General features: G+C 47.9%; 1 protein-coding gene across 1 annotated transcript in view; it reads right to left on the bottom strand.

The window, feature by feature from the left end:
• Positions 1 to 23,332, bottom strand: part of TDRD7 (tudor domain containing 7) — a 168,829-nt gene that overhangs the window by 17,575 nt on the left and 127,922 nt on the right. The window contains exon 13 of the mRNA XM_075316121.1: positions 10,751 to 10,885. Coding sequence (XP_075172236.1) covers positions 10,751 to 10,885 — 135 coding nt within the window. The remainder of the gene's footprint in view (positions 1 to 10,750; positions 10,886 to 23,332) is intronic.

The following is a 23,332-nucleotide window of genomic DNA, read 5'->3' on the forward strand; positions in this document are numbered from 1 at the left end:
TTCTCTGGTCTGATGAGACCAAGATCGAGATCTTTGGTGCCAACCACACACGTGACGTTTGGAGACTGGATGGCACTGCATATGACCCCAAGAATACCATCCCTACAGTCAAGCATGGTGGTGGCAGCATCATGCTGTGGGGCTGTTTCTCAGCCAAGGGGCCTGGCCATCTGGTCTGCATCCATGGGAAGATGGATAGCACGGCCTACCTGGAGATTTTGGCCAAGAACCTCCGCTCCTCCATCAAGGATCTTAAGATGGGTCGTCATTTCATCTTCCAACAAGACAACGACCCAAAGCACACAGCCAAGAAAACCAAGGCCTGGTTCAAGAGGGAAAAAATCAAGGTGTTGCAGTAGCCTAGTCAGTCTCCTGATCCTAACCCAATTGAAAACTTGTGGAAGGAGCTCAAGATTAAAGTCCACATGAGACACCCAAAGAACCTAGATAACTTGGAGAAGATCTGCATGGAGGAGTGGGCCAAGATAACTCCAAAGACCTGTGCCGGCCTGATCAGGTCTTATAAAAGACGATTATTAGCTGTAATTGCAAACAAGGGTTATTCCACAAAATATTAAACCTAGGGGTTGAATAATAATTGACCCACACTTTTATGTTGAAAATTTATTAAAATTTAACTGAGCAACATAACTTGTTGGTTTGTAAGATTTATGCATCTGTTAATAAATCGTGCTCTTGTTTGAAGTTTGCAGGCTCTAACTTATTTGCATCTTATTAAACCTGCTAAATCTGCAGGGGGTTGAATACTACTTGTAGGCACTGTATGTATACATGTGTGTATATATGTATACATGTGTGTATACATGTGTGTATATATGTATATGTGTGTATATATGTATACATGTGTGTATATATGTGTGTATATATGTATATATGTGTGTATATATGTATATATGTGTGTATATATGTATATATGCGTGTATATATGTATATATATGTGTGTATATATGTATATTGTATATATGTATATTATATATATATATATATATATATATATATATATATATATATATATATATATATATATATATGTATATATATATATATATATATATATATATATATATATATATATATATATATATATATATATATATATATATATATATATATATATATATAAAGCTGAGTGGAGGATACCGGGCACCGCCGATCCCTGTATGGCTGACAAAGCTGTGCTTTCAGGCAGGTGGAGACCTGGGTGCGTGTCCCAAAGCAAAGGCGATACAAGATCCACAATGAAGAGATGAAAGGTCGCACTCCAAAGGTCGAATAAAATATTTTTCTTTTTATTCCACGATCACATCAGGGGTACAGGTAGTGAGGGAGGATGAGGGTGTGCCACGTCGAACGACAGCAGCCGTTTCGCAAGTAACCTTGCTTCTACGGGTCTCTTCATTGTGGATCATATATATATATATATATATATATATATATATATATATATATATATATATATATATATATATATATATATATATATATATATATATATATATATATATATATATATATATATATATATATATATACATATATATATACATATACACACACACACATACATATACACACATTATATATATATGTATAATGTATGTATATATGTGTGTATACATGTGTGTATACATGTATATGTGTGTATGTATGTATATGTATACACACACATATATATACACATATATACACATATATACACATATATATATATACACACACACACACACACACACACACACACACACACACACACACATATATATATACACACACACACACACACATACATTTATTTTATATATACATAGCACAAAAATACACTACCTAATGAAGAACTTGGAGGTATTTAGAATGGCCATTATAATATTAGCCCAGCGCCCCTTCACGGTACCCTTCTTTGCTGGGTCCTACTCTACACTGCATCTTTTTGGGCTTCTTAAAGACCTACACAAGAACAGCAGGTGACAACAAGAAGCTAATGAACATGGTGGGGGTTGGAGTGCAGAGCCATCAGACAGGTATGGGAGACAGGCTGGGAATCCCTGGTTTCATTCTTTTTTCCTTATATTTAATGTGGAGTGATGCCCTGTCTGACTGGCTCTGCACTCCAACCCCCGCTATGTGTAGATTTTTAAGGCTATGTGCCCATGGGGAAAGTGTCCTGCGGTTATATCTGCAGGACATTCCGCAGGAGCTCCCAGACAACCGCAGCATAACTTTGTCCATTTCAATGCTGCGCTTTTATTGCAGAATGTCCTGCGGATATTGTTCTGCCTTGGCAGCCTGCTAATAGTCATTCATTGCAATTTCTGTTACAACCTCTAGAGGTCGTTGTTATTCTTTTGAATTGCTGAGTTTCCCTTTAAGCTAAATGTATTCTGGGTAAGGAACTCCTCCCTGAGCTGAGAAGAAGCCTGCAGCCATTTTCTCTGAGTTGGCTGAGCACGCCAAACGACTAAGAGACATTAATATAAAGCATCCAGCCACAGGCCTACATAAGGTGTGGGAAAGACTTGATGAATGCTATGGGTCCATAGAAGCCATTGAAAATGCTTTATACCAAAGAATTGATGGTTTTCTTAAGATAGGGCCTAAAGGTTATCAAAAACTTAGAGAACTGAGTGATTTGTTGATCGAGTTACAGGTTGTCCAGGAGTAAGGAAATTTGCCCGGATTGGCTTTCCCGGACACTGCCAGGGGAGGTAATCCGATAGGAAGTTTCTGCACTTACAACCTACAAGAAAAGTGGGTCACATGTGGTTCACGGTACAAACAAATTCATAATGTGCCTTTTCCTCCTTTCACTGTACTTGTAAATTTGTTGTTCAACAAGCTAAAGTCAGAAATGACCCCAGTTTTGACTTCACCCTGTCGTGTCCCACTATCCCCGGTGTCAAACTCAGTAGGACACCCGTGGCAGTCCATAAAACTAACATTGTTTCCACAGGACCTTCTCAACATGCTAGTAAGCCATCTCCAGAAGAGAACAGACCTCAAGATGTCAGTAAACTGTGTCCGCTACACAAGAAACCGCACCCGCTACTAAAATTCAGAGCCTTCAGGGAGAAGTCTTTAGAAGATCGCAAAGGTTTCCTCAAGGAAAACATCTGCTTCAAATGCTGTGCTACAACATCACACCTCGCCAGGAATTGTGAAGCTAGCGTGAAATGTGCAGAATGCAGCAGCACGGTTCACAATACAGCCTTACACCATGGCCCACCCCCATGAGTGTTGTCACAAGCAGAGGAGCACAATGCCAAGCAGAAGGATACTGACGTGGACTCCCCCCTGAGGTCACCTCTCAATGTACCGAGATCTGCGGAGGACCCGTAGGAGGAAGATCCTGTTCAAAAATCTGTCTTGTCCGAGTCTACCCAGCAGGCCATAGGGACAAAGCGATCAAGATATATGCAATCCTCTCTTCCAGCCATGTCAGAATAGTCTGCTGGTAAAGCAGTTACCGTGCAGCACACCTCTGCCTTGCCATTTCTCAGTTCCTTCCAACGAAGACCACGCTTGTGAAGGTGAACAAAACCACATAGGGTGTGCGGTAGGGTGACCGGATCTCATATGGGGGGGGGGGGAAATGTCAGAATCTTGTTCGTCTAGACCCCACAAAACGATTCCACTTTCCAGATACTGAGCCAAAATTTGAGCTCGATCAAACGACGTTAACCCGTGCCGCTCGTTGCTCAAAGTTTGAAAAATCCAAATTATTGGCCAAAAGCTGACATATGGAGCCATAAATCCAGGACGGTAAATAATAAAAACACGCTTAATATCTCAAAAGAAAGCTAATGTTCTTCAAAATGTATATTGTATACATAATTGTTATTTTAAGTCAAACTGAGTTACAACAGCTTTTAGCACCAAGAACGTGACCTGGTACCACTAGGAGCATACTTCGTATATTTTATTATTAAGTGATAAATTTTGGGGGGGTTTTGGTATATTTTTGAGTTTAAAGTAGAAATAACAAAAAAACAAGTAATACTGATAAGTCTAATGACATTTTTTATTTTAAAATATAAAAATGAGGTATATAATACATACAAAACAGACAGAAAAGATACAGACGTAGTACCTACATGAGTTGATAATTTTACATAGTTCTCTATTCTAGAGCTTTTGTTAAAGTAGTTTTTGAAACGTCAGAATATAATGCTCGGCATTTGCTTACAACTTGCAGGACATATCTTTTGTCAGAAGGTCGTTAAAGGCGGTTATTAATTTAACAGCATGCTCAGCCATATCATTAACTACTTTTAAATGTTTTGACAATTTTCAATCCTTCTTGGAAGTCATTATTTTGAGGCCAGGTGTTTGGATTTTGTCTTAGGAAATCTGTTTTTATATTAAAATCTCAAAGAATGTAAATGTTTCTTTGGCAAGTAAATTTACCAATCCTCCATCAACTACCTCTTTTAATTTTACTTTCCTAACTTTTGGATTTACAACCCTAGCGTGCTCTGATGGTTCATCTGTGCTACTGAGCAATTTATTAGCCATTAACAACTTTTCATCGTCTGTAATGGTGGGATCAAAAAACGATAATCCCACCAACTCTGCATTCAAATACCACAAATGGTTCGAAAATTTGGTCAGGGCTATTTCTGCAATGTTGTTGTCACATTCTTTATAGTCTAACAGACTATGCAAAATACCTAAATCTTGCTTTGGCGCAAGATGAGCTTTTGGAGCATTGAACCAAGCTTTACAATACATTTTAACTAGGAAAACAGAAATGGCACGCACAGAACGCAAAGCAATATGTCCTGCAAGTTGTAAGCAAATGCCGAGCATTATATTCTGACGTTTCAAAAACTACTTTAACAAAAGCTCTAGAATAGATTAGATAACTATGTAAAATTATCAACTCATGTAGGCACTACGTCTGTATCTTTTCTATTTCTGTTTTGTATGTATTATATACCTCATTTTCATATTTTAAAATAAAAAATGCCATTAGACGTATCAGTATTACTTGTTTTTGTTATATTTCTACTTTAAAATCAAAAAATATAGCAAAAAACCCCCCCAAAATGTATCACTTAATAAAATATACGAAGTATGCTCCTAGTGGTACCAGGTCACGTTCTTGGGGCCAAAAGCTGTTGTAACTCAGTTTGACTTAAAATAACAATTATGTATAAAATATAAATTTTGAAGAACAACATTAGCTTTCTTTTGAGATATTAAGCGTGTTTTTATTATTTACAGTTCTGGAGTTATGGCTCCATATGTCAGCTTTTTGGCCAAAAATTTGGATTTTTTCAAACTTTGAGCGACGAGCGGCACGGGTTAACGTCGTTTGATCGAGCTCAAATTTTGGCTCTCTCAATATCTGGAAAGGGGAATAGTTTTGTGGGGTCCAGACGAACAAAATTCCGACATCGATTTTTTGCGGTCACCCTAGTGTGCAGTCTTCCACAGGACAAAGGAAGACAACAAGACAGCGATGTCCATAGAAGATAGGATGTTCTTGGACACCATGGATCGGGAAATAGTCAAAGACAAATCAAACAGTTGGGTCGCACCACTACCATTTCGACCTCGAAGACGACGCCTACCAAACAACAGGGAAATGGTCTACAATCGCTTTATCTCCCTCAAGCACAAACTTCAGAGGTCACCTGAGACAAAAGAACACTTCTTTACATTCACGAAGAAGATCTTACAGAACAACCATGCGGAGGTCGCACCCGCACTTCAAGACTCCGAGGAGTGTTGGTACTTACCTATCTTCGGTGTGTACCATCCCAAAAAGCCAGGCCAGATAAGAGTGGTATTCGACTCGAGCGCCAAATGTGAAGACGTCTCGTTGAATGATGTCCTATTGTCGGGCCCAGACCTCAACAGACACCTAGAAGTACTACTCTGTTTCCGCAAGGATTCAGTGGCATTCATGGCTGAAATACAACAGATGTTCCACTGTTTTCTCGTCAAAGAGGAACACAGAAACTATTTGAGGTTCTTCTGGTATCGCGACAACGACCCCGATAAAGACATTGCAGAGTACCGGATGAGGGTACACATCTTCGGGAACAGTCGCTATGTACGGCCTCAGAAATTCCGCCAAAGAGGGTGAAGAAAAGTATGGGTCAGATGTCAGATCCTTCGTAGAAAAAGACTTCTATGTAGACGACTGCCTGAAGTCCACACCAGCAACTGAGGCTGCAATCAGTCTGCTAAAAAGGGCTCAAGAAATGCTTGCTCTGTCTAACCTGAGGTTGCATAAAATTGCCTCCAACAGCCGAGAATTGATGGAAGCCTTTCCCTCTCAAGACTATTCCAACGATCTAAAAGGACTTAGACCTAAGCATTGACTCCCTTCCTATGCAGCGGAGCCTAGGATTGCTTTGGGATTTGAAGACGGATGCCTTCACCTTTCAGATCAACAAAGACGAGAAACCCTTCACGCGCAGAGGAGTTCTTTCTTTTGTGAATAGCTTGTACGACCCATTGGGATTCATGGCTCCAGTAACCATCCAAGGCAAGATGATGCTAAGAGACTTCACCCAAGAGACATCTGATTGGGATGACCCACTTCCGGCAGAAAAAGCAGATCTGTGGACTGAGTGGAGGAAGTCTCTCGAAGCCTTGACCAACCGTCGTGTAAAACGACCGTATGCTCCTGTGCCATCCACGGAAGTCAAAACACAAAAACTTTGTATCTTCTGTGACGCATCAGTCAAAGCAATCGCAGCAGTAGCGTACCTCAAAACCACAGATACGAATGAACAGAGCCACATCGGTTTCGTTATGAGCCGGGCAAAACTGGCGCTACTCCGTGAACACACGATACCCAGACTTGAGCTCTGCGCTGCTGTCCTCGCGGTTGAATTGGCCGAACTTATCTCAGATGGGATGAGTCTGGAGATCAAAGACGTTGAATTTTATACAGACAGCAAAGTGGTACTTTGGTATATCTACAATGAATCGCGACGCTTCTATGTCTACGTCAGCATCCGAGTACTAAGGATAAGAAGATCCACTTGCCCTAGTCAATGGCACTGTGTGTCTACCCATCACAATCCTGCAGACCATGCGACTAGATCCGTTGCACCAAGTCATCTGAGAGACACTACATGGTTCACAGGTTCTGCCTTCTTGCACCGTTCGATGCCTGACATCAGAGAGTCTGATACATTTGAGCTAGTGGACCCAGATGACGAAGAGCTTCGTCCTCAAGTGTCTGTTCTACATACAGTGACATCAAGTAATCACCTCAAATCTTATCGATTCAGCAGGTTCTCGACTTGGACGTCACTCGTTCGTGCCATCGCCTTTCTACTTCATGTAGTGCAGTCCTATAAGACAACACTACCTACAAGTCAAAAACCTTGTAGAGGATGGCATCACTGCAAGCATGCATTCACCGCTTCTAATTTGGAAAGAGCTAAGATCGTAATACTCTGCATTATACAAAATGTAGCCAATGTCTTCTGGGACAGATGGAAAAGGCAGTACCTCTCCACTCTGCAAACTAAGACGAAGTGGCAGAAAGACCACCCAAACCTCAAACCTGGCGATGTTGTACTTATGAAAGACAGTCAAACACATCGGAATGAGTGGCCACTCGGCCTAGTCACCAAACCTTTTCCCAGCAAGGATGGGAAAGTACGTAAGGTAGAGGTCAGAGTGTGTAAGCTTGGGGAGAACAAACTGTTCCTCAGGCCTGTAACCGAACTACTGTTACTGATTTCCCCAAAAGAACCAAATAGTGGCATCCGTTGACGCCAAGCGGGGAGTGTTCTGCCTCATGGCAGCCTGCTAATAGTCATTCTTTGCAATTTCTGTTACAACCTCTAGAGGTCGTTGTTATTCTTTTGAATTGCTGAGTTTCCCTTTAAGCTATATGTATTCTGGGTAAGGAACTCCTCCCTGAGCTGAGAAGAAGCCTGCAGCCATTTTCTCTTTGGATTGGTCAGGAAAGGACATGCCGACTTACCTCTCTGTACATTCACCCCTGCCTAGTGTAATCCGGTGAGCAAAGCAAATTACATGCGTTGGTGATAGAATCTTAGGTGGAAGACTGTAGTAAATGTATTGTACATTTCAATCCTACATCTTAGCCCCTGCCTTGTTTGTATAGATAAGATTTTCTATGTATTGCAGATGCAGTGACCTTTCACCTACATTCTCATAAGAACTGTATCTCATGCACTGTTATGCTATGTTAACTCTGTATTAACACTGTACTGACTAATCATTTTCTTGTTATAGTTTTTACCCGTATAAAACAGTATCTTGGATATTCCGTATACCATATTCAACTGCATCTTGGATATACCGTATTCACCTGTATCTTGGATATTCCTACATTCACTGTATATTCCACGTACTGCAATCAAGTTCACGTTACCAGCTAATAAATCAAGGCTACTGAATTCCAGTCTGTTTATTTGAAATGTGAACGAGGGTTTAGCTGTATGCCGGAGATTCACAGCGTTACGTGAAAGAAGGCAAAAACAGATACGCTGCAGCATTCTGCATTGAGGATACAGTACCATGGCTTCGGCACTGCATCCTCAATGCAGAACAAGTGCTGCAGTGATCCCCCGATCATACTTACCTCCATCACACAGCACTTCTCCGGCAGTGTCACTCTGTCAGCGTCTGCACTATGCAGAAGGTGGGCGGGCCTGAACTAGCTCAGGCTGTCACATGACCTCAGCTCGTGCAGGCCCTGCCCACTTCCTGCTTCCTGCTCCTGGCTCCACTGCTGTCCTCTGCAGCGAGGGAAAGTGACCGGGTGTCTGCTATCAAGGCAGGTAAGTATGGGACCAAGGCAGATTTCCGCATGTAAAGAATAATTGACATGCAGTTATGTGCAGCTGTGGGATATCCGCAACCGCACATTCCACAACCGCACATTCCGCAGTGTGGACACAGACACTCTCCACGTCCCATAGGATAACATGGGGAGTATCTGTACTTGCTGAAACCTGCGGATTTATCTGGAAAATCCAGATAAATCCGCAGGTTTTCCGCGGCAAAATCCGCAGGAGCAAGCTCCCATGGGCACATAGCCCAAAAAGACGCAGTGTAGAGTAGGACCCAGCAAAGGAGGGTGCCGTGAAGTGGCGCTGGGCTAATATTATAATGGCCATTCTAATATTCTAAATACCTCCAATTTCTTCATTAGGTAGTGTATTTTTGTGCTTTTGCAGAGTGCGACTAATATAATATATATATTATACACACACACACACACACACACACACACACAAACAAACAAAAAACAAAAACTAATTTCTCTGATGCAGAGACAATTTTAGGTGGAGGAAGAGTTGGTAGGAGTAATTAACTTCAATATGAATTTAAAAGTTTAGAAATAGTGACAATGAAGATGGTTTCTATGGCTAGGAATTGATAACAATATAACTTATGAGTGTTACTGAAGTAATTTTCTCATTGTTTATTTTGCTTATTTAGCACCACCATACTCTGCAAGGTTTATTACTAAATACTGGCCATTCATGGAAGCAGGAGTATGGAGAAAAAGAGGATTTGGAACCTTGACTCCACAGTCTCCTTGTAGGGTGAGGCTGCAGTAACCCCATTTAGGAAATGACAATTAATTCCTCTATGGATGCAGCAATTTAATCTCATGGGCGTTTTCCAAAAAAGCATGGACTGAATGGTGCAGAGAAAAAAAAAAAATATGGCAAATATGCCAGCTTGGAGCTCGTACATTGAGCCCAAATTTTGATTCTTTGCACCAGAGGAGCATTGCTCACAGGCTAAGAAAGACGTGCATAGAGAACTCTGTGATCAATGCTCCCTTGGTAAAGACTATGAAAATGAGCTTCGTTAAAAAGTCCATACCTCTGGTACTTTGTCTGTTTTAATGTGCCCAACAAAAAAAAAAAAAAAAAAAAGGAACAAGAACAAAAACAAAAAAACCTAACACAAACGGAATATCATGAATAAAATATCAAACACACCAATTCCCACATGCATGTCATCTGTAGTAGGGGCATAATCTAGCAAAGGAACTATGTGGTGCTCAACCTTATAAAGACATCTGTGCATGCAAACAATTCAAGAGAAAAAGGTGACACTCACCGTTCAGACTAAAAAATTCCAAACGCCAAAATGACATTTTTTGTCCCACAACTTTTGCGCAAAATGCAATAACAGGCGATCAAAACGTAGCATCTGCGCAAAAATTGTACCGTTAAAAACGTCAGCTCGAGTCGCAAAAAATAAGCAGTCACTGAGCCATAGATCCCGAAAAATGAGAACGCTACGGGTCACGGAATATGGCGTAAAACGTGCGCCACTTTTTTCAGACAAACTTCCGAATTTTTTTAACCCCTTATATAAAAGTAAACCTATACATGTTTGGTGTCTACGAACTCGCACTGACCTGAGGCATCACACCCACACATCAGTTTTACCATACAGTGAACACAGTGAATAAAATATCTCAAAAACAATAGTGCCATCGCACTTTTTTTGCAATTTTTCTGCATTTGGAATTTTTTTGCCATTTTCCAGTACACTATATGGTAAAACCTATGGTTTCATTGAAAAGTACAGCTCGTTCCGCAAAAAAATAAGCCCTCACATGACCATATTGACAGAAAAATAAAAAAGTTACGTCTCTTAGAAAAAGAACGGCGAAAAAAAAAAACGGAAAGCGAAAAATCGGCCGGTCGTGAATGGGTTAATTACATTCCTGTTATTTTAGCTGTGTGTCTTTGTTCTTTATGATAATTACCTGAGGTGGTATTGAGATTAGATCTCGCAAAAATGGAGATGGAATTTCTCTCAGCTCAGACACCTTCACTGAAGCAATTGACCCAGAATCCAGGAACTGAACATCTAGAGCTCGACTACTATGGACACTTGTTATCTATGGATAAGATAAAATGGAGACAGTTCTGGGTAATTTGACATGAACCCAACAGGCATATCACGCTAGGAGATCTATGTAGGGTCCGCACACCCTGCTACTAACCAGCTGCCCCAGAAGCGCTCTACTTTCTACACTCCAAAGCTCACAATGCAGCTGCCCCCGGGACTCTGTACTTTGGTTTGGTAAAATTAGTATGTAGAAAAAAAAGATGTCACGATCCAAAAGGAGCGCTAGGAAGGCCAGATTAGTTTGTAGCTTTAAAGAAGGGAATTTTGTTTACTTACCGTAAATTCCTTTTCTTCTAGCTCCTATTGGGAGACCCAGACAATTGGGGTGTATAGCTTCTGCCTCCGGAGGCCACACAAAGTATTACACTTTAAAAAGTGTAACCCCTCCCCTCTGCCTATACACCCTCCCGTGCATCACGGGCGCCTCAGTTTTGGTGCAAAAGCAGGAAGGAGGAAACTTATAAATTGGTCTAAGGTAAATGCAGTCCGAAGGATGTTCGGAGAACTGAAACCATGAACCAAAAGAACAATTCAACATGAACATGTGTACACAAAAGAACAACAGCCCGAAGGGAACAGGGGCGGGTGCTGGGTCTCCCAATAGGAGCTAGAAGAAAAGGAATTTACGGTAAGTAAACAAAATTCCCTTTTTCTTTGTCGCTCCATTGGGAGACCCAGACAATTGGGACGTCCAAAAGCAGTCCCTGGGTGGGTAAAAGAATACCTCGATAAAAAAAGAGCCGAAACGGCCCCCTCTTACAGGTGGGCAACCGCCGCCTGAAGGACTCGCCTACCTAGACTGGCGTCTGCCGAAGCATAGGTATGCACCTGATAGTGTTTCGTGAAAGTGTGCAGACTAGACCAAGTAGCTGCCTGACACACCTGCTGAGCCGTAGCCCGGTGCCGCAATGCCCAGGACGCACCCACGGCTCTGGTAGAATGGGCTTTCAGCCCTGAAGGAAGCGGAAGCCCAGAAGAACGGTAGGCTTCAAGAATCGGTTCCTTGATCCACCGAGCCAAGGTTGACTTGGAAGCCTGCGAACCCTTACGCTGGCCAGCGACAAGGACAAAGAGCGCATCTGAACGACGCAGGGGCGCCGTGCGAGACACGTAGTGTCGGAGTGCTCTCACTAGGTCTAAGGAGTGCAAATCCTTTTCACATTGGTGAATTGGATTAGGGCAAAATGAAGGTAAGGAGATATCCTGATTGAGATGAAAAGGAGATACCACCTTAGGGAGAAATTCCGGGACAGGACGCAGAACCACCTTATCCTGGTGAAACACCAGGAAGGGGGCTTTGCATGACAGCACTGCAAGCTCCGACACTCTTCGGAGTGATGTAACTGCCACTAGAAATGCCACCTTCTGCGAAAGACGTGATAAAGAGACATCCCGCAGCGGCTCGAAAGGTGGTTTCTGAAGAGCCGTTAGCACCCTGTTAAGGTCCCAGGGTTCCAAGGGAAGCTTGTAAGGTGGGACTATGTGGCAAACTCCCTGCAGGAATGTGCGGACCTGCGGAAGCCTGGCTAGGCGCTTTTGAAAAAATACGGAGAGCGCCGATACTTGTCCCTTGAGAGAGCCGAGTGACAAACCCTTGTCCATTCCGGATTGAAGGAATGAAAGAAAAGTGGGTAAGGCAAATGGCCATGGAGTAAAACCATTATCAGAGCACCAGGATAAGAAGATTTGCCAAGACCTGTAATAGATCTTGGCGGACGTTGGTTTCCTGGCCTGTCTCATGGTGGCAATGACATCCTGAGATAACCCTGAAGACGCTAGGAGCCAGGACTCAATGGCCACACAGTCAGGTTGAGGGCCACAGAATTCAGATGGAAAAACGGCCCTTGTGACAGCAAGTCTGGGCGGTCTGGAAGCGCCCACGGTTGACCCACCGTGAGATGCCACAGATCCGGGTACCACGACCGCCTCGGCCAATCTGGAGCGACGAGAATGGCGCGACGGCAGTCGGACCTGATCTTGCGTAACACTCTGGGCAGCATCGCCAGAGGAGGAAACACATAAGGCAGTCGAAACTGCGACCAATCCTGAACTAATGCGTCCGCCGCCAGAGCTCTGTGAACTTCAGACCGAGCCATGAATGCCGGGACTTTGTTGTTGTGCCGTGACGCCATGAGATCGACGTCCGGCGTTCCCCAGCGGCGACAGATCTCTCGAAACACGTCTGGGTGAAGAGACCATTCCCCCGCGTCCATGCCCTGACGACTGAGAAAATCTGCTTCCCAGTTTTCTACGCCCGGGATGTGAACTGCGGAGATGGTGGAGGCTGTGGCTTCCACCCACTGCAGAATCCGCCTGACTTGCTGGAAGGCATGACGACTGCGCGTGCCGCCCTGGTGGTTGATGTATGCGACGGCAGTGGCGTTGTCCGACTGGATACGGATCTGTCTGCCCTCCAGCCACCGATGGAAAGCCAATAGGGCTAGATACACTGCCCTTATCTCCAGAACATTGATCTGAAGGGAAGACTCTACCGGAGTCCAGGTTCCCTGAGCCATGTGGTGGAGAAAAACCGCTCCCCACCCTGACAGGCTCGCATCCGTGGTGACCACAGCCCAGGTTGGGGGTAGGAAGGATTTTCCTTGCGATAGAGAATTGGGAAGGAGCCACCACTGAAGAGACGTCTTGGTTGCAAGGGAAAGAGAGACGTTCCTGTCGAGGGAAGTCGACCTCCTGTCCCATTTGCGATCGGCACGTGGAGATAAGCATCCTTGATGTCGATCGATGCTAGGAAGTCTCCTTGTGACATCGAGGCGATGACCGAGCGGAGAGATTCCATCCGAAACCATCTGGTGCTCACATGTCTGTTGAGTAGTTTGAGGTCCAGAACGGGACGGAATGATCCGTCCTTCTTTGGCACCACGAACAAGTTGGCGTAAAAGCCGCGACCACGTTCCTGAGGGGGAACGGGAATCACAACTCCTTCTGTCTTCAGAGCGTCCACTGCCTGAAAAAGTGCGTCGGCCCGAGCGGGGGGCGGAGAGGTTCTGAAGAAACGAGTCGGAGGACGAGAGCTGAACTCTATCCTGTTACAGTGAGACAGAATGTCTCTCACCCATCGGTCTTGAACATGTGGCCACCAGGCGTCGCAAAAGCGGGAGAGCCTGCCACCGACCGAGGATGCGGCTCGGGGATGCAGAGAGTCATGAGGAGGCCGCCTTGGAGGCAGTGCCTCCTGCGGCCTTTTGGGGGCGTGACTTGGACCGCCACGCATAGGAGTTCCTCTGGCCTTTCTCCGGCCTGCTGGACGAAGAGGATTGGGGCTTGGCGGAGGGACGAAAGGACCGAAACCTTGATTGTATTTTTCGTTGCTGAGGTCTCTTAGGTTTGGACTGGGGTAAGGAGGAGTCCTTTCCCTTGGATTCCTTAATAATCTCATCCAATCGTTCGCCAAACAAGCGGTCGCCAGAAAACGGCAAACCGGTTAAGAACCTCTTGGAGGCCGAGTCTGCCTTCCATTCGCGCAGCCACATGGCCCTGTGGACTGCCACAGAATTAGCGGATGCCACCGCTGTACGGCTTGCAGAGTCTAGGACTGCGTTCATGGCGTAGGAAGAAAAAGCTGACGCTTGAGAAGTCAAAGACGCAACCTGCGGAGCAGAATTACGTGTGACCGCATTAATCTCAGCCAGACAAGCTGAGATAGCTTGGAGTGCCCACACGGCTGCAAAGGCCGGGGCAAAAGACGCGCCCGTGGCTTCATAGATGGATTTCACCAGGAGCTCTATCTGCCTGTCAGTGGCATCTTTTAGCGATGAGCCATCTGCAACCGATACCACAGATCTAGCCGCCAGCCTGGAGGATCCACCTTGGGACATTGAGCCCAACCCTTAACTACGTCAGAGGGGAAGGGGTAACGTGTGTCAGTAAGGCGCTTAGTAAAGCGCTTGTCCGGAACCGCTCTGGGCTTCTGGACAGCATCTCTGAAGTTAGAGTGATCGAAAAACGCACTCAGTGTACGTTTGGGGAACCGAAACTGGTGTTTCTCCTGCTGAGAAGCCGACTCCTCTACAGGTGGAGGCGGGGGAGAGAGATCTAACACCTGGTTGATGGACGAGATAAGATCATTTACTAAGGCGTCCCCTTCAGGTGTATCAAGGTTGAGGGCGACGTCAGGGTCAGAGCCCTGAGCTGCGACGTCCGCCTCGTCCTCCAGCGAGTCTTCAAGCTGGAAACCCGAGCAGCGTGAAGAAGTCGGGGAAGATTCCCAGCGCGCCCGCTTAGCCTGTCTAGGACTGTGGTCCGGGCAGGAGTCCTCCACGTGAGACCTAGGGCCCAACCTGGGAGCGCGCTGCGGTGTGGACTGAGAGGGGCCTGGAGGCGACGATCCAACAGGGGCCGGGGCCTGTGCAAGGACCGATCTGGACTGCAAAGCTTCAAGCAGCTTGGCAGACCATTTGACCATAGACTGAGCCATGGATTGTGAAAGTGACTCAGAGAGTTTCTCAGCAAAAGAGGCGAACTCTGTTCCTGCCGCCTGGACAGGGGGAGCAGGGGGGTCTACATGAGCCGAGGGGCCCACTAGTGACCGAGGCTCCGGCTGAGCAAGCGAAACAGGGGTCGAGCATTGCTCACAGTGAGGGTAGGTGGAACCCGCAGGTAACATAGCCCCACAAGAGGTACAGGCCGCAAAAAAAAAAAACCCTGTGCCTTAGCACCTTTGCTCCTTGTGGACGACATGCTGTTGTCTCCTAGGAGAGTGATCACTGAGGGTATATGGGAAAGGGTATACAGCCCGACCGAACAGAATATATATATATATATATAAATACGTATCTATTCCGGCACCCTAGGGGGACCAGCACCGGGTGACCGGTGTGGCTTACCGACCGCTAAAAAGCGGAGTGTGTGTCCTCCAGATTCCCTGCCTTAGGTCTCCCAGAGCTGCAGAGCTCTTCCCTGATAATCCTCCACCGGCAGAATGCCAAAAGAAGGGAATTTTGTTACTTACCGTAAATTCCTTTTCTTCTAGCTCCTATTGGGAGACCCAGACGATTGGGTGTATAGCACTGCCTCCGGAGGCCACACAAAGCATTACACTAAAAAGTGTAAGGCCCCTCCCCTTCTGGCTATACACCCCCAGTGGGATCACTGGCTCACCAGTTTTAGTGCAAAAGCAAGAAGGAGGAAAGCCAAGAACTGGTTTAAACAAATTCACTCCGAAGTAACGTCGGAGAACTGAAAACCGTTCAACATGAACAACATGTGTACCCGAAAAACAACCAAAAATCCCGAAGGACAACAGGGCGGGTGCTGGGTCTCCCAATAGGAGCTAGAAGAAAAGGAATTTACGGTAAGTAACAAAATTCCCTTCTTCTTCGGCGCTCCATTGGGAGACCCAGACGATTGGGACGTCCAAAAGCTGTCCCTGGGTGGGTAAAGAATACCTCATGTTAGAGCTGCGAAGACAGCCCTCCCCTACGGGGAGGCAACTGCCGCCTGCAGGACTCTTCTACCTAGGCTGGCGTCCGCCGAAGCATAGGTATGCACCTGATAATGTTTGGTGAAAGTGTGCAGACTCGACCATGTAGCTGCCTGGCACACCTGTTGAGCCGTAGCCTGGTGTCGCAATGCCCAGGACGCACCCACGGCTCTTGTAGAATGGGCCTTCAGCCCTGATGGAACCGGAAGCCCAGCAGAACGGTAGGCTTCAAGAATTGGTTCTTTGATCCATCGAGCCAGGGTGGCCTTAGAAGCCTGCGACCCTTTGCGCTTACCAGCGACAAGGACAAAGAGTGCATCCGAACGGCGCAGGGGCGCCGTGCGGGAAATGTAGATTCTGAGTGCTCTCACCAGATCTAACAAATGTAAATCCTTCTCATACCGATGAACTGCATGAGGACAAAAAGAAGGCAAAGAGATATCCTGATTAAGATGAAAAGAGGATACCACCTTCGGGAGAAACTCCTGAATGGGGCGCAGCACTACCTTGTCCTGGTGGAAGACCAGGAAGGGAGCCTTGGATGACAGCGCTGCTAGCTCAGACACTCTCCGAAGAGAGGTGATCGCTACCAGAAAGGCCACTTTCTGTGATAGTCTAGAAAGTGAAACCTCCCTCAGAGGCTCGAAGGGCGGCTTCTGGAGGGCAACCAGTACCCTGTTCAGATCCCATGGATCTAACGGCCGCTTGTACGGGGGTACGATATGACAAACCCCCTGCAGGAACGTGCGTACCTTAGGAAGTCGTGCTAGACGCTTCTGAAAAAAGACGGATAGCGCCGAAACTTGCCCTTTAAGGGAGCCGAGCGACAAACCTTTTTCCAACCCAGATTGCAGGAAAGAAAGAAAGGTAGGCAATGCAAATGGCCAGGGAGACACTCCCTGAGCAGAGCACCAGGATAAGAATATCCTCCACGTTCTGTGGTAGATCTTAGCGGACGTGGGCTTCCTAGCCTGTCTCATGGTGGCAACGACCCCTTGGGATAATCCTGAAGACGCTAGGATCCAGGACTCAATGGCCACACAGTCAGGTTCAGGGCCGTAGAATTCCGATGGAAAAACGGCCCTTGGGACAGTAAGTCTGGTCGGTCTGGTAGTGCCCACGGTTGGCCGACCGTGAGATGCCACAGATCCGGATACCACGCCCTCCTCGGCCAGTCTGGAGCGACGAGTATGACGCGGCTGCAGTCGGATCTGATCTTGCGTAGCACTCTGGGCAAGAGTGCCAGAGGTGGAAACACATAAGGGAGCCGGAACTGCGACCAATCTTGCACTAAGGCGTCTGCCGCCAGAGCTCTTTGATCGCGAGACCGTGCCATGAAGGTTGGGACCTTGTTGTTGTGCCGGGACGCCATTAGGTCGACGTCCGGCGTTCCCCAGCGGCGACAGATTTCCTGAAACACGTCCGGGTGAAGGGACCATTCCCCTGCGTCCATGCCCTGGCGACTGAGGAAGTCTGCTTCCCAGTTTTCCACGCCGGGGATGTGAACTGCGGATATGGTGGAGGCCGTGGCTTCCACCCACATCAGAATCCGCCGGACTTCCTGGAAGGCTTGCCGACTGCGTGTCCCCCCTTGGTGGTTGATGTATGCCACCGCTGTGGAGTTGTCCGACTGAATTCGGATCTGCCTTCCTTCCAGCCACTGCTGGAAGGCTAGTAGGGCAAGATACACTGCTCTGATTTCCAGAACATTGATCTGAAGGGTGGACTCCTGCTGAGTCCACGTACCCTGAGCCCTGTGGTGGAGAAAAACTGCTCCCCACCCTGACAGACTCGCGTCTGTCGTGACCACCGCCCAGGACGGTGGTAGGAAGGATCTTCCCTGTGATAATGAGGTGGGAAGAAGCCACCACTGCAGAGAGTCTTTGGCCGTCTGGGAAAGGGAGACTTTCCTGTCCAGGGATGTTGACTTCCCGTCCCATTGGCGGAGAATGTCCCATTGAAGTGGGCGTAGATGAAACTGCGCAAACGGAACCGCCTCCATTGCCGCCACCATCTTCCCGAGGAAGTGCATGAGGCGTCTTAAGGAGTGCGACTGACTTTGAAGGAGAGCCTGCACCCCAGTCTGTAGTGACCGCTGCTTGTCCAGCGGAAGCTTCACTATCGCTGAGAGAGTATGAAACTCCATGCCAAGATACGTTAGCGATTGGGTCGGTGACAGATTTGACTTTGAGAAGTTGATGATCCACCCGAACGTCTGGAGAGTCTCCAGTGCAACATTCAGGCTGAGTTGGCATGCCTCTTGAGAGGGTGCCTTGACAAGTAGATCGTCCAAGTAAGGGATCACAGAGTGTCCCTGAGAGTGCAAGACTGCTACCACTGCCGCCATGACCTTGGTGAACACCCGTGGGGCTGTCGCCAGACCAAATGGCAGAGCTACGAACTGAAGATGGTCGTCTCCTATCACGAAGCGTAGAAAGCGTTGGTGCTCTGTAGCAATCGGCACGTGGAGATAAGCATCTTTGATGTCTATTGATGCTAGGAAATCTCCTTGAGACATTGAGGCAATGACTGAGCGGAGGGATTCCATCCGGAACCGCCTGGCGTTCACATGCTTGTTGAGCAGTTTTAGGTCCAGAACAGGACGGAATGAGCCGTCCTTTTTTGGCACCACAAGAGATTGGAGTAAAAACCTTGTCCTTGTTCCCGAAGGGGAACAGGGACCACCACTCCTTCTGCTCTTAGAGAATTCACCGCCTGCAGAAGGGCATCTGCTCGGTCGGGATGTGGGGAAGTTCTGAAGAACCGAGGCGGAGGACGAGAACTGAACTCTATCCTGTACCCGTGAGACAAAATGTCTGTTACCCACCGGTCTTTGACCTGTGGCAGCCAAATGTCGCAAAAGCGGGAGAGCCTGCCACCGACCGAGGATGCGGAGGGAGGAGGCCGAAAGTCATGAGGCAGCCGGCTTGGAAGCGGTACCTCCGGTTGCTTTCTTGGGGCGTGAGTGAGCCCGCCAGGAATCAGAGCTCCTTTGCTCTTTCTGAGTCCCTTTGGACGAGGAGAATTGGGGCTTGCCCGAGCCTCGAAAGGACCGAAACCTCGACTGCCACTTCCTCTGTTGAGGTTTGCTTGATCTGGGCTGGGGTAAGGAAGAGTCCTTACCTTTGGACTGTTTAATGATTTCCGCCAATTGCTCACCAAACAGTCTGTCTCCAGACAATGGCAAGCTGGTTAAACATTTTTTAGAAGCAGAATCTGCTTTCCATTCTTTTAACCACAAGGCTCTGCGCAAAACTACAGAGTTGGCGGATGCCATTGAGGTACGGCTCGTAGAGTCCAGTACCGCATTGATAGCGTAGGTCGCAAACGCGGACATTTGCGTAGTTAAGGACGCCACTTGCGGCACTGCTGGACGTATGAAAGAGTCCACCTGTGCCAGACCAGCTGAAATAGCTTGGAGCGCCCACACGGCCGCGAATGCTGGAGCAAACGACGCGCCAATAGCTTCATAGACAGATTTCAACCAAAGGTCCATCTGCCTGTCATTAGCATCTTTAAGTGAAGCCCCATCCTCCACTGCAACTATGGATCTAGCTGCAAGCCTGGATATTGGAGGGTCCACTTTTGGACACTGGGTCCAGCGTTTGACCACGTCAGGGGGAAAGGGATAACGTGTATCCTTAAGGCGTTTGGAAAAACGCTTGTCCGGATAAGCATGGTGTTTCTGGATTGATGCTCTGAAGTCAGAGTGGTCCAGAAAAGTACTAAATTTACGCTTGGGATACAGGAAATGGAATTTCTCCTGCTGGGCAGCTGCCTCCTCTGCTGAAGGGGCTGGGGGAGAAATATCCAACAGCCTATTGATGGCCGCTATAAGGTCATTTACCATGGCGTCACCATCTGGCGTATCCAAATTGAGTGCGGTGTCAGGGCTAGACTCCTGATCACCCACCTCTGTCTCATCACATAGAGACCCAACTCTCTGAGACCCTGACCCGCGTGAGGACGTGGAGGGTCTCTCCCAGCGAGCTCGCTTAGGCGGCCTGGGACTGTCATCGGAGTCAGAGCCCTCAGCCTGTGATGCCTGGGACCCCCTTGAAGTACGGATTAGTTCCAACTGAGGGGGACCGGGGAACATAGACACAGCCGTGTCCATGGTCTGAGGCACTGGCCTGGACTGCAAGGTCTCCAGGATTTTTGTCATAGTCACAGACATTTTATCAGCAAAGACTGCAAATTCTGTCCCCGTCACCGGGGCAGGGTTCACAGGCGTCTCTGCCTGGGCTACCACCACAATAGGCTCTGGCTGACGAAGTGCCACTGGGACTGAACATTGCACACAATGAGAGTCGTTGGAGCCTGCTGGTAGATTAGCCCCACATGCTGTACAAGCAGTGTATACAGCCCGTGCCTTGGCACCCTTGCGTTTTGTGGATGACATGTTGTTGTCTCCTCAGAGCAAGATAGGGTATACAGCCAAGAAGCGACCGTACAGTGCAGTATATATATATATATATCTGGTACAGGAAACAGTACACCAATACAACACTGTGGCACAAGTGGGGCCAGCACTAATGTGCTGCTTACCGCCCGCTAAACGCGGGTGTGTGGTCGCCAGAAATCCCTAGTCTGGGTCTCCCAGAGCCTGTGTCCGTCCTCCAGCCAGACTGCATGCAGGAATGGCTGCCGGCGTCCTGTGGAGGGGGGGGCGGGCCCTGGGCGTGCTCAGACCAAAAGCGGGAAAACTGCGTCCCACTGTGCCTAGTGAGAGGGCTGGAGCATGTAAATAAGGCTCCAGCCCTCGGCGCTGACGATTGCACAGCGTCTGTCCCATTCCCTGATTGACAGGGAGGGGGCGGGAACGAAGCGGAGCTAGGCCGCAAAAGCCGGGGACTAAATTTATAAGCGCCGCCGCCGTAAAAGCGCGGTCGGCGCTAAGTCCCCAGCGCACTACAAGTCCCAGCCGCGCCGCCGCTCCGAGAGTGGCCGGCGCGGTAGTTCCCAGTACATGAAGTCGCACAGCTAAGCTGCTGTGACTCAAACCCCAGCGTGCAGCGCTACTGTCCCCGGCGCACTAACACACCCAGCAAGTCTGGCGTGTGCGTGCCTGTCTGTACGGGGACACAGAGTACCTGAAAGTTGCAGGGCCTTGTCCCTGAACGGTACCCAGCTCCGTATCCAGCAGGTTCAATGGGTCTGTGGATGGAGCCCGGCCTCAGGGCTTGGGGGCCGGTAAGATCCCACTTCCTCAGAGCCCCTCAGGGGGATGGGGAAGGAAAGCAGCATGTGGGCTCCAGCCTCCGTACCCGCAATGGGTACCTCAACCTTACAAACCACAAGTGGGGTAAGAAGGGAGCATGCTGGGGACCCTATATGGGCCCTCTTTTCTTCCATCCGACATAGTCAGCAGCTACTGCTGACTAAACAGTGGAGCTATGCGTGGATGTCTGACCTCCTTCGCACAAAGCAGAAAACTGGTGAGCCAGTGATCCCACTGGGGGTGTATAGCCAGAAGGGGAGGGGCCTTACACTTTTTAGTGTAATGCTTTGTGTGGCCTCCGGAGGCAGTAGCTATACACCCAATCGTCTGGGTCTCCCAATAGGAGCGCCGAAGAAAAATGGCTGCCGGAGCTCTCAGGGGAGGAGTGGAGCCGTGGGCGGCGCCAGGAAAGTGCGGGAATCTGGGGTCCCCACAGTGATCAGTGAGGGGGGAGGAAACATACAGGATGCTCCGGCCCTCACATCCGACGTCAGGTCGGCAGTCCCGCCCTTACCCCTGACAGGCAGGCCCGGGGGCGGGATTTTTGCTACTAGGCCGCGATGAAGCCAGGGACTAAATTTAAGACCGCGGCCGACAAGCAGGCGCGGTCGGCGCGGAAGTCCGCCGGTCTTCTCAAAACAGCAGGTGCTGCAGCGTCCGGGAAGAAGGCGCTCCCTGCACAGTCCCCATGGGGACACAGAGTACCTTAGAGATGCAGGGCCCGGTCCCTGAGGATGAATAGGCTCCTGTCTGGCAGATTCCCACAGGGGCTGCGGAGGGAGCACGGTCCCAGTAAATGGATGACCGGTCAGGATCCCACTTCTCCCAGAGCCGCTAAGGGATGGTGAAAGGGACGGCATGAGGCTCCGGCCTTTGTACCCGCAATGGGTACCTCAACCTTAACAGCACCGCCGACGTAGTGGGGTGAGAAGGGAACATGCCGGGGGCCCCGTGAGGGCCCTCTTTTCTTCCAACCGATATAACTAATATGAGAATGCATGAGTGGATGTGTGCCTCCTTCCACACAAAGCATAAAACTGAGGAGCCCGTGATGCACGGGAGGGTGTATAGGCAGAGGGGAGGGGTTACACTTTTTAAAGTGTAATACTTTGTGTGGCCTCCGGAGGCAGAAGCTATACACCCCAATTGTCTGGGTCTCCCAATGGAGCGACAAAGAAATAGAACTTTATTTCTTGTTGTACCACTGAACGTGGTACGACAAGAAAAGAAGGGAATTTTGTTTACTTACCGTAAATTCCTTTTCTTCTAGCTCCTATTGGGAGACCCAGACAATTGGGTGTATAGCTTCTGCCTCCGGAGGCCACACAAAGTATTACACTGAAAAAGTGTAACCCCTCCCCTCTGCCTATACACCCTCCCGTGCATCACGGGCTCCTCAGTTTTGGTGCAAAAGCAGGAAGGAAGAAACTTATAAATTGGTCTAAGGTAAATTCAATCCAAAGGATGTTCGGAGAACTGAAACCATGAACCAAAAGAACAATTCAACATGAACAACATGTGTACACAAAAGAACAACCAGCCCGAAGGGAACAGGGGCGGGTGCTGGGTCTCCCAATAGAAGCTAGAAGAAAAGGAATTTACGGTAAGTAAACAAAATTCCCTTCTTCTTTGTCGCTCCATTGGGAGACCCAGACAATTGGGACGTCCAAAAGCAGTCCCTGGGTGGGTAAAAGAATACCTTGATAAAAAGAGCCGAAACGGCCCCCTCTTACAGGTGGGCAACCGCCGCCTGCAGGACTCGCCTACCTAGACTG

The sequence above is a fragment of the Anomaloglossus baeobatrachus genome, chromosome 1 (assembly GCF_048569485.1).
Source record: "Anomaloglossus baeobatrachus isolate aAnoBae1 chromosome 1, aAnoBae1.hap1, whole genome shotgun sequence".
Taxonomy (NCBI): domain Eukaryota; kingdom Metazoa; phylum Chordata; class Amphibia; order Anura; family Aromobatidae; genus Anomaloglossus; species Anomaloglossus baeobatrachus.